The sequence below is a fragment of the Dipodomys merriami genome, unplaced genomic scaffold (genome assembly GCF_024711535.1).
Source record: "Dipodomys merriami isolate MVZ:Mamm:240054 unplaced genomic scaffold, mDipMer1.0.p SCAF_9, whole genome shotgun sequence".
NCBI lineage: Eukaryota > Metazoa > Chordata > Mammalia > Rodentia > Heteromyidae > Dipodomys > Dipodomys merriami.
In genome coordinates, this window is record NW_027206512.1 from 34,805,229 (window position 1) to 34,817,552 (window position 12,324).

General features: G+C 37.5%; 1 protein-coding gene across 1 annotated transcript in view; it reads left to right on the forward strand.

Annotated features, from left to right (window-relative positions):
* Positions 1 to 12,324, forward strand: part of Nmu (neuromedin U) — a 35,649-nt gene that overhangs the window by 21,429 nt on the left and 1,896 nt on the right. The window contains exons 8-10 of the mRNA XM_070012396.1: positions 619 to 693; positions 4,218 to 4,271; positions 6,812 to 6,850. Of these exons, the coding sequence (XP_069868497.1) occupies positions 619 to 693; positions 4,218 to 4,271; positions 6,812 to 6,826 (144 nt within the window). The 3' untranslated portion in view covers positions 6,827 to 6,850. The remainder of the gene's footprint in view (positions 1 to 618; positions 694 to 4,217; positions 4,272 to 6,811; positions 6,851 to 12,324) is intronic.

Below are 12,324 nucleotides of genomic sequence, written 5' to 3' on the forward strand. Positions count from 1 at the left end.
CTGTCTCTTGTGATCTTTCATTTTCTTCTGCATAACATCTTTACATGGGGAGAAAATATATCTTATTCCCATTTTCACAATCACAAGACATTGCCATTTTTATGTCCCCTCTGCCTCATTCATATTTGTTTTAAATATGTAACTTAGGAAGAAGATGACTAAATGTACATACATGAAATATACTCCTCAAGATAAATTTTGTTGGAAAGGAAAATTGATCTTGACAATCTGGTCATCTGGATCAGATTGTTTTCAGTAAGAGCAGAAACAAGCAGATGGCTTTTTACCGCCCAAAGAGGCAGTGAAGCGCTTTTGCTTGTTGTCAGCTGATGCCTTAGAGCCTGGGCAAATCTTCTTCAGATCATAACAACATTGTAATGTAGGGTACCATGTTCTCGCCAGCTCTTGGCTTACTCACCGCAGGTCTTCTGAGGATCTCACAAAGGGCTGACTTAGATAGCATCTTTAATTTCCTTTTTTGGTGGGGAGGGGGGTAAAGGGGGTAGAGAGGAGGAAAAAGGTTGGCAAGTAGAGTGGGTCAAAACCAAGCAAGAAGCAGTGTCCACACCCTACGCGGAGAAGCCCTTGCGCTCACAGTGTGTGTCCATGTCCTTTCAGTCTTCTGTAGTGCATCCGCTGCTGCAGCTGGTGCCACGACTGCACGAGAGAAGGATGAAAAGATTCAAAGTGGACGTATGTACCCATCTGCATGCCGGCCTTGCCACGCTCCATGGGGACAATCCTTCCCACCCATTCCCAACTGGGCTCGTTGATTAAAAACTCTTCAGGATGAGCCTCACTCAGTTTTCCATCCCTGAGACAAAATACTTGGCTCATGGCTTTAGAGGTTTCAATGCATGGCTGCTTGGCCCCATGGCTTTGGGACCTGGGATGAGATAGGCCCCAAGGCTGGGAGCAAGGGGTGGAGCCAAGCTTAGAGGCAAAGGTTGACAGGAGAAGGTACTATCTACTTTCCACTAAGGCCCCACTTCCTCCCAATGATACCACAGGCTCCTAACTCTTTGCCCTTAGCACATTGTCTCTGGGGGTCATTTCAAATATAAATTCTAACACACTCGACCAGTGTCAGAGCGTTCCCCATGCAGATGTTTTTACCCTTGGAAAGGACAGAGTTGTTCTGATCTTTACCTACCCTATTTTCTGTCCCTTTTTGCTCAAACTTTAACAGTGAGCCCAGAAACCTGTTCTTGATTTAAACAAGGGCGCTGCTGGGTGCCTACACTTTAGATAGGAATAGGATAGAAAATAACGGAAAAGTTACTTCGTTTTGTATCCACGTTGGCAAGGAGTTAGGCATGTTTTAGTTGGCACATTTTAGTCCAACTATTAAAATGGTAAGAGTAAAGATATGACATAAAACAATTATGTCTATTTTTTTCCAAAATTAGCAAAAAAAAAATCTACCCTAAATCTAGTACCTATGTATAAGGTAAATATAACTGAGTGGACACATTTTTAAAAAACTACAAACTGAATTTTTAATGATCATTTAAGAATTCCAGTACTTCCAATGCTGGAAGTGTCTAGATAACATTTTAAAGCAGTGCCTTAAGTTTCTGGAAGACATTATCTCTTTTTTTCCTCTATTGGTTACTTATATAAACACAGTTATCCAGAGCTTACAGAACAGAAAACAACTCAAAATAATTAATTGAAAGTTTCCCAAGATCAGACTAGTAAGAGATTACAACAGCCTCCTGCCTATTAGTCTATGCAAATGATTTTTCACTGTGAAGTTTCCTTTATAGTCTAATTTTTCTTATTTTATTGTTTTATGTTACATTAAAATGTGGATTCGGGTCAGTTTTTTCCATTAATTTAAATGCCATATCTTACTCTCCTTAAAGTGCTACCCAAATTCTTCAAATATTAAAAAAATGTATACAGTTTAGGTAAATGTCTCAAAAGTTGTGTGATCACTATTTCCTCCCTAAATTCTTCACACTTTTTAATTAGGCTCCCTTCAATGTCGTTGCCACCGTTAAAAAAAAAAAAAGAGGCAATGTAGTAGCCTGACAAACTTTAGAATTTTCAAAGTGAAAAAAGGAAGTTATCACCAAACTTTCTAGAAATGATATACTTTTTGAATTAACTTCTGTGTTTGCCTGATTTATGAAGAGTATGCAATTTCAACTTAAATATACTATTTCTTATAACACATCAACCATTTTTAGTTTGAATACAATATTCCAGTCTCATTATTTGCACAACTGAAGATAAAAATTCAGTGTATCCAGTTTAGCACTTTGAATTTCTCTTATGAGTGAAACCATAATGAGCGCTGATTTAGTTGTACATCTTATCAGGTAAAGGGTAAATCCTAAAAGTTTTTTATAGTCAAATTTCCTAGGAACCTATGTGAGAGAAACATGAATTACAGCAGAATATTAGTTATGCTAGACTAAGTCACCTAATTTTAAAATACTTTGAATTCTCAAAGGAATAGATTTTGGAGTCTCTGCATTCAAATATTTTTCTTGAATTTTGTTTAAAAGGTATCTTCTACTCAGTCCCTGCAACATTTTCTTCTTTTGTTCTCTCTCTCAATTCGTTGTTCTCTCTCCCAGTCACTGTGTTGTTCAGAAGACTTTGCAATTTGTTCTTTCATCCCATAGAAAGTCTCTTTTAAAGGCACCTAAACATACAGCTTATATATATGTATCTAAATATATATTTTTTGGTCAGTTGTGGGGCTTGAACTCTAGGCCTGGGCACTGTCCCTCAGCTCTTCAGCTCAAGGCGAGTGCTCTACCACTTGACCACAGCACCACTTCCAGTTTTCTGGTGGTTTATTGGAGATAAGAGTCATGGATTTTCCTACCTGGGTGGGCTTTGAACCATGATCCTCAGATCTCAGCCTCCTGAGTAGGATTACAGGCATGAGCTTATAGCGCCTGGCCTAGCTGTATATTTCTAAAGGCTAATTTTTTAATCTTAAGTAATTTTCAGGATTATAATAAAGATGCGAACTACATCCAATATTGAGAATTGATGTAAATCAAGTACGTAAGAATTTAGTATAGAGCCATTTCTTTAAAATGTGACTGAACTTATAGAATAACTGAGACATGTTATACATGCTATCATCATGACAGATAATTAATGAAATCAGGAAGCTACAATTCAATCTTATAGAATCTTTAAAATGTCTAATATTATTTGAATGAAATCCAAAGTGGCATGTTTTGAAGAAACACTACGTATTGTTCCTGTTATGAATAATTTGTTTGCTCCAATATTTTTGGTATTTTTATTTCACTACTCTTCTGTGTATTTAATTATATTAGAACATGTCTTCTAAGTTACTAATCAAGCATATATTGCCAAAGCTAGCTTTCAATTTCCATAGACATTCTTATGGAAAAAAATTTGGGGGGGGGGGTCGGGTCGTGGGGACTGAACTCTGGGCTTGGGCGCTGTCCTTCAGCTCTTCAGCTCAAGGCTAGCGCTCTACCACTTGAGCCACAGCGCCGCTTCCGGCTTTTTTCTTTTTGCTTATGTGGTGCTGAAGAATCAAACCCAGGGCCTCAGGCATGCAAGGCAAGCTCTCTACCACTGAACCACCTTCCCAGCACTCTTATGGAAATTTATGACAATACATTTGTATACAATTGTATGGTATTTTTATTTTATTTTATTTATTTGCTTATTTATTTTTTGTTGGTCATGGGGCTTGTGCTCGGGCCTGGGCACTGTCCCTGTGCTCTTCAGCTCAAGGCAAGGGCTGTACCAATTGAACGACAGCACCACTTCCAGTTTTCTGGTGGTTAATTGGATATAAGAGTCTCATGGACTTTCCTGCCCAGACTGGCTTTGAGCAGTGATCCTCAGATCTCTCCTGAGTAGCTAAGATTACAATCATGAGCCACTAGTGCCCAGCTGAACGAAGATTTTAATGTCTGGTTAACAATGATGTGTCTGCTATTTATCTTTTTTTTTTACACATACACCTAAAAAATTCCTGAAAAGATAAGTTTATCATATGATGAAACTTTTAAAATATATTATTCTGATGGTATTTCTAGTTGTCAAAAATGTCAGGTATGAGTATAGACATCTCTACTGATAAGAGTTATTGAATCGAGTTCTTTGTGTCATTATAATAGTTGAAAGTATTTTTGAGCTTTATGGTGTATTTAAGAAGAATTTGCACTTTAGTCTTATTTCATTTGTAATCTCTTCCTTTCCTCTTACAGGAAGCATTCCAAAATGTTTTACCAAGTCCAAGGAGAGGATACTTTTTATTCAGGGTATGCATACAATGTATTTTTAATCACAATATCAAAACTGAAAAGTATTTTCACTGTACACTCAGTTAATATATGTTAAAATTAGCTCCTGACATTTATATATAGGTACATGACAACAGCTGTCATGCTAATATAACAGTTGTTGTAACAGCAACTCTGTTGCTACCATATTCCTTTTAATATCCCAGCATCCCAATTTTCTCTAATTTGCCACTCATGTTTGTAAATACCCTAAACAATACTCACCTACTTGACTATAATTCATTGCATGATATTTTTGTGCAGGAAATAAATGATTCCTTAATTTCCAAAAAAATGACTATATTTTTAATTCAGTAGATGTGAAGAATTTTTATTTTTTACGAATTCTTAAAATTATCAACTACAATAAATGCTATAATAAAAATAACTATGTCTCTGATTTTCTATATGAGCAAATTATGTATGAAATGTGGCTCTTTTTTCTCTTCTTCTTCCTCCCCTCTTTTTTTTCCCCAGTACTAGGCTCAAACTCAAGGACTTAAGTTTTCATTCCACTTTCTTTCACATCCTGGTGCTCTACCACTTGATCCATGATGATACCATCCCAGCTTTCTAGTGATTAATTGGAGATTGTGGCTCAAAGTTTTTGTTTTGTTTTGTTTTTCTGTTCAGACTGGCTTCAGACTATGATCCTCCAAGGCTCTGCCTCCTGATAACTAGAATTTACAGACATGAGCCACTGGCATCCAGCCTTGAAAAGTTTCTTTCTAAAAAGCCATGATTCTGAGATATTTGCATCCATAACACCAGAAACTTACTTCACCTCACAATTTATTTATTACACTTCTAATGGATGAAGGACAATGAACCAATGAATGGGAATAAAATACAAGATTCAAGTCCTAGGAGCTTATACTCCAATGGATGGAATAGATAAGTGAGCAAATGCAAATGCAGGCATTCTTTAGTATCCATGAAGATTGTTCTTCTGGTATCTTCAGGGATATCAGAATCTGAGGATGCTCAAGTCCCTTATATAGAATGGTGTAGTGTCTGCATCTAATCTGCTACACCCCCCCCCACACACAAATTACAAGAATCATCTCTAGATTTCTTGTAATACTAATATAATGTAGATGCCATATCAACATTTGTTATAATGTATTGTTTAGGGAATATGACAAGAAAAACAAGTCTGTATATGTCCAATAAAGACACATGCATTCATACACACACACACACACACACACACACACACACACACACACACACACACACACACACATATACATATATAGTCGGTCTTGGGTCTTGAACTCTGGGCCTGGGTGCTGTCCCTCAGCATTCCGGCTCAAGGCTTGGGCTCTACCACTGTAGCCACAGCACCACTTCCAGTTTTCTGGTGGTTAGTTGGAGATAAGAGTCTCATGACTTTCTGGCCCTAGTTGGCTTTGAACCATGATCCTCAGATCTCAGCCTCTTGAATAGCTAGGATTACAGGTGTGAGCCACCGGCACCTGGCTTCTTCAAAATATTTTGTATTCAGAACCTGTGATCTGTGAATACACAGGGCTGACTGTATGTAATGTGTTACATTATCTTCGGTTGGTGGTTGTGGATTTCAAAGGGAAAAAATACTTATGTTGGAAAATAGAGGAAGTACAGGGTTGCCATTAAGGACTGAGTTCTGAAGAATCAAGAAGAATTGTTTAATATGTAGCTGAAAATTTTCAACTTTGCATTAAAGGAATGGGGTAGGGTATAGGATAAGATTTGCATTCTGGAGAGGAATTTCAGCAGCGAATTAGAGAACAGGTTGGAGGAAGGAACTGATTGATGGCAGGAAGAAGTAATACTACACCTGAGACTTCAGAAAATTAATTCTGGTCATGTCAAATTAAATTTGAGAACATTTCTCTTAAACATTCAGTATCCCTGGGCTCTGGTGCCTAGCTACCTAGGAGGCTGAGATCTAAGGATCACAGTTCAAAGCAAGGTGGGGCAGGAAAGTCTCTGAGATTGTTATCTCTAATAAACTACTTAGAAAAATCCAGAACTGTTACTGCAGCTCAAGTGGTACAGCTCTAGCCTTTAGGAAAAGAACCTTAGACAGTGCGCAGGCCTTGAATTCAAGCCCTAGGACTGGCGCTCAAACACACACACGCACACACACTTGATACTAGATAAACAAAATTGAATGTAGTTACAATGCTTGATAAGAAATGTACTCATTATGTTGCCCATGTAATTGTAACCCCTCTGTACAGTATTTTCACAATAAGAAATAAATAAAAATTTTAAAAAAATAATTGTAAAAGAAAAAAAATTGAATGTAGTATCTAACTTGTGGTCCTCAGTAGCTTAGCTAGATTCAAAAACTTGTTAGGCATGCAAAATTCCAGGCTACATATTAAACTTAATCAGAATCTCCAATTATACGATCCACCAGTGCATTACTGTTCTGTCAAAACCCCACTAGGTAATTTCAATGTATCTTAAAGAATTACTCCTATCATAAAGCTGCTGTTACATTGTTTTATTTTTAACTTCTTTTTCAGCCCCGCAATGGATGAAGTTAGCCAATTTCATTTTAAATGGTATGTTTTTTAAAAGTTAAATAAATCCATAAGTCAGTATGAAATGGAATGTCTTTCACAAGTCAGCCTGATTTGAAATTTTCTCTTGATTTGAGATATTCAAAAATTATACTGAACATATTTCAAATAGTTGTGTGCATAATATTGTATGTAAATGCTACAATTACAGGGTAAGAACATGGAAAATACCAGTATTTTAAGGCCCTGAAATTTGCTTTTCTCCTAGTATTCCTGACTGTACACAACAGTAGTCATCATAATTGATTTTGGAGAGAATGACCTCATCATCATTTATTGTGCAAGTAAGAATATGTCAGAGATGGCACTTCTGTGGCAGTCAGAAGCTACGGTGGTCAGCCAGGGCTTACAGACTGAATGTACTTTTGTCTTCCAAATAACTCATAATGGCTGTGATTTAACAGTTTTTAGGGAATTAAGAAAATGTGGAAAGATGTGACATGGTTTCTACTTCTAGACTCCTAGAATTTCTATGTCAGTGCTGAACATATAGTAGACATTTAGTAGCCAATAGCTATTGCAGATAATACATTTAATAATCATGTAGTGCCAGCGGCTATTGGCAGGTCCCTTATGTTCAATACATATGTTAATTTCAATATTTAATTAGACTATGAATTTTGAAATCAAACGGAAATGTAGTCTGATTTATAGCATAAAAACAATAATGTCTCTGACTAAAATGTAATACTAAATTCAGATTCTGTCAGGTACTTAGTTTTGCAAATATTTCATTCATTTTACTTATCATAGCCTTTTATTTAGCTTAAGAATGTGAAAATTTAATCTTTTTTCAAAGAAACAAAAGCAATATGCACCCTCACAAGCCTGAAGAACAAGGCCAAAACCATATTTAGAATAAAGGAAAAGCACTGTAAAATTACCAACACATATGAATTATAAAAAGCAATGGTTTTCACTGCAAACACACATGTATTATGCGATGCTCATGTTCACCCACCCTCTGCTCCTCACACCTCATTCATGGTTGTTTATAGTCTCCTTTCTGCATTTAGGTCATCTTTTGTTTTTGTTGTGGTTGCTATTTGTACTTTCTACATATGACAGAAAGCATGTAATATGATACTCAGCTTTCTATGTCTGACTTATTTTACTCAGTATGATATCTTTGCAGTACCACCTGTTGTCCTGAAAATGACAAGATTTTACTTTTTTGTAATGGCTAACTACTATCACAATGTGTGTGTGGGGGGGGGTGTGGGTGTGGGTGGTTGCGCGCGTGCCGTATTTTCTTTATTCGTTCACCTGTTATGGGAACAAAACTAGGATGATTCTACACCTTCGCTATTCTTCAAAGTGCCATTACAAACATCAGTATGAAGATGTGTTTTTTATATGCTGACTTAACTTCCTAGCATAGAATACACAAAGGAATGGGATAGCTGGATCAGTTATTAGATTCATTTTTAGATGTTGAAGAACTCCATTCGATTTCCCATAGTGACCATGCCAGTTTACATTCTCACCAATATCTTTACATCTTCATCAGCATTTTTTTTGTTTTCTTACTGATAGTCATTCTTGGAGAAAGCCAGAACCTCAATGTAGTTTTTTTTAATTGTCTTTAAGTAGTTGTGCTAAGGTGGTGCCAATTAAGAAAGCAATTTATGAATACAAGGCATTTTGATCAGTGTGACTACCTTCAGCATTCTCACTTCCCCATTTGACTCCACCCCTTCCCTACTTTTCTTCATTTTATGGCATATATAATAAATTCTTTGCTGCATTGTTTCTCTACATTAGTCTCCTCTCCCCTTGGCTCCACCCTTCCCACTGTAAGTACCCATTTCCTGATGCTTATCTGATTAGACTTGGACTTAGTCTTTCTAATAAACTCTCTAATAGACTCTCCACAGAGTCTATTCTACTTGTTAATTCATTTGTCACCACTTGCATACCATCCTACATGATTACTTACAGATTTATAGGCACATTCCATCTACCATAAATGAGGGAAAACGTAACCTTTGTTTCTCTGGGTCTGGCTTACTTCACTTAATACAATTTTACCCAAGTCTTTCCATTTCCTTATGAATGGCAGCCCAGATGCCCCTCAGTTGATGAACGAATCAAGAAATGTGGTATAAATATACAATGGAGTTTTACTTGTCCATTAGAAAGAATGATATCGTACCATCCAATGTAGTTTTGATTTGCATTTCCCTCATGGCTGAAAACATTGAACATTTTTCATGTACTTATTGGCCATTTGTACTCCTTTTGGTAAATGTCTATTCAGGGTCTTTGTCCATTTTTTTATTGAATTGTTTTATTTTTATTTTTTAGTTCTTTATGTATTCTGGATATTAATTTTCTGTTAGGTGAATATCTGCCTCACTACTGGCACAAAAAAGTAAAAAAATAACATTATTTTGTTCATGACATTAATGTGAATACCCCAAAGTGTTTTACTATCAAGCCTCATGTACTCTCCCTCAATGTATTGCTTATGGCTAGCATTCTACCAATTGAGCCAGGCCTCCAGTTCAACATTTTGCTGGTTAATTGAATATAGAGTTGTGGACTTTTCTGCCAGGTCTGGCTTCAAACTTGATCCTTCTGGTCTCGGTCTCTTGAGTAGCTATGCTTACAGGTGCCAACCACTGTCACCTGGCTTAGTTTATATTTAATAGAGTTCTTAATAGATTAGCCAATTGAACTAAATGAGAGATAAAAAGATATTAAAGTGCAGGGGCTGGGAAGGTGGCTCAGTGGTAGAGCACTTGCCTTGCATGCATGAGGCCCTCAGCACCATATAAGCAAAAAGAAAAAAGCTGGAGATGGTGCTGTGGCTCAAGTGGTAGAGTGCTAGCCTTGAGCTGAAGAGCTGAGGGATAGCGCCCATGCCCAGAGTTCAGGCCCCATGACCGGACCCTCTCCCAAAAAAATGCAGACAAAATTATATGTGAGCATGTGATCATTGGCCATGATCAGGAAGCTGGATTTTCAAATTATGTCTAGGTAACTCCTGTTTAAGAAGAGGCTTGATGAATTATATCCAATTTTCCTTGTTTTTTGTTATTAGACACCTTTTTTTTTTTTGTCGGTTGTGGGGCTTGAACTCTAGGCTTGGGTGCTGCCTTGCGCTCTTCAGCTCAAGGTGAGCGCTCTACCACTTGAGCCACAGCACCACTTCTGGTTTCCTAGTGGTTTATTGGAGATAAGAGTTTCACAGACTTTCCTGCCCGGGCTGGCTTTGAACTGCGGTCCTCAGATCTCAGCCTCCTGAGTAGCTAGGATTATAGGCGTAAGCCACCAGCACCTGGCTTGAACACCTTTCTTTTTCTTTTTTTCTTTTTTTCAAAATTTTTATTGTGATTAAGTGGTTACATAAGTTCCCAAATTTCACAGTATTGTGGGATAGTGATGCTCAGTTAAAATCACAAACACATTCTAATATTCCTGGAGCAAATTGTCTATCACAGTCTATAACATTTATGAGTTCTATGAGCTTTGCAATACAGTTATTTCTTCCACATTGGATGATATGTACATTTCTTTTGTTTTGCATAGCATCAGCTGTTCCCTCTTTCCCACTTGTTCCCTCCCTCCCATCGCTGCCATTGAGTTGATTAGTTCATTTTGGTCAGTGTCCAGTGCAGCTGATGGGTTACACTGTTGTCTGTTTTCCCCTGATTCCCTCTAGTTCTGTGTCGTCTTCCTGGTTCCCCTCCGGTGTACACATATATACCATACATGTGATCAGCAGCATGGGGTTATTTAGTAGTGATTCGACCAGATGAGCGGAAGTCCTTTGTTTCTTAAGTCCTATTAATTTTGTTGTATCACCTAACATTTTGGATTTAACATCCACTTATCAGGGAGAGCATGTACCGTTTGTCTCTTTGCTTTTGGCTTACCTTGCTCAACATGATTTCTTCTAGCTTCATCCATTTCCCTGCAAATGCCATTATTTTGTCCTTTCTAATGGCTGCATAATATTCCATTGTGTATAGATACATCATTTTTGGATCCATTCATCTGAGTTATTTCCATATCCTGGCTATTGTGAACAGTGCTGCAATAAACATGGAGGTGCATGTATCCTTGTATACTGGTTTCTATTGTTCAGGATAGATGTCTAGAAGTGGTATGACTGGGTCATAAGGGAGGTCAATATTTAGCTTTCTGAGGAGCTTTCAGACTGCTTTCCAAAGTGGTTGTATAAGTGTACATTCCCACCAGCAGTGTAATAGGGTTCCTCTTTCTCCATATCCCCTCCAGCATTTGTCGTTGGCTGATTTGTGGATGTGGGACATTCTGACTGTGGTAAGGTGGTATCTCAGGGTTGTCTTTATTTGCATTTCCTTCACAACCAGGGATGATGAACATTTCCTCATGTGTTTCTTTGCCATTTTTATCTCTTCATCTGAGAAGTCTCTCTTTAGTTCCCTTGCCCATTTAGTAATTGGTTTGTTAGGTTTGGGAGGGATTAGTTTCTTGAGTTCCCTGTATATACTGGATATTAACCCTTTGTCTGATATATTGCTGGTAAATATTTTTTCCCAATTAGTTGGTTGTCTTTCTAGCTTGGTTGCTATAGCTTTAGCTGTGCAGAAGCTTTTTATTTTAAGGTAGTCCCATTTGTCAAGCCTCTCTCCAATTTGTTGTGACCCTGGGACTCTGCTCAGGAAGTTCCTTCCTGTGCCTATTAGTTCAAGTGTTTCTCCTACTCTGTCCTGCAGTAGTTTCGGAGATTCAGGTTTAATGTTAAGGTCTTTAATCCATTTTGAGTTGATGTTGGTGCATGGTGATAGGCTGGGGTCCACTTTTAGTTTTCTGCATGTGGCCACCCAGTTTTCCCAGCACCAGCGGTTGAAGAGGCTGTGTTTCTTCCATTGTATGTCTCTGGCTCCTTTGTCAAATATCAGCTGACTGTAGGCCTGTGGATTTATGTCTGGATCTTCTATTCTGTTCCATTGGTCTTCGGGTCTGTTTTTGTACCAGTACCATGCTGTCTTTGTTATTATAGCTCTATAGCAGAGTTTGAAGATCGGCATGGATAGCCCCTAGAATTGTCTTTATCCCCTAGAATTGTTTTGGCTATTCTAGGTCTTTTGTTGTTCCATATGAATTTTTGGACTGTTTTCTGTATTTCAGTGATGTACGTCATTGGGATTTTAATAGGAATTGCATTGAATTTGTATATTAATTTTGGAAGTATTACCATCTTTACTATATTGTCGGTCTATCCAAGAGCATGGGAGGTCTTTCCATTTCCTAGTGTCTTCTGCAATTTTTTTCTTTAACTTTTTATAGTTTTCATTAAATAGTTCTTTTACATCTTTGGTTAGGTTAATTCCTAAATATTTTATTTTGGGGGAGGTTATTGTGAATGGGGTTGCTCCCTTTATTTCCCTCTCTTCTTGTACATTGTCAGTGTACAGGAAGGCAACTGATTTTTGTGGGTTGATTTTGTATCCTGCTATTTTGCC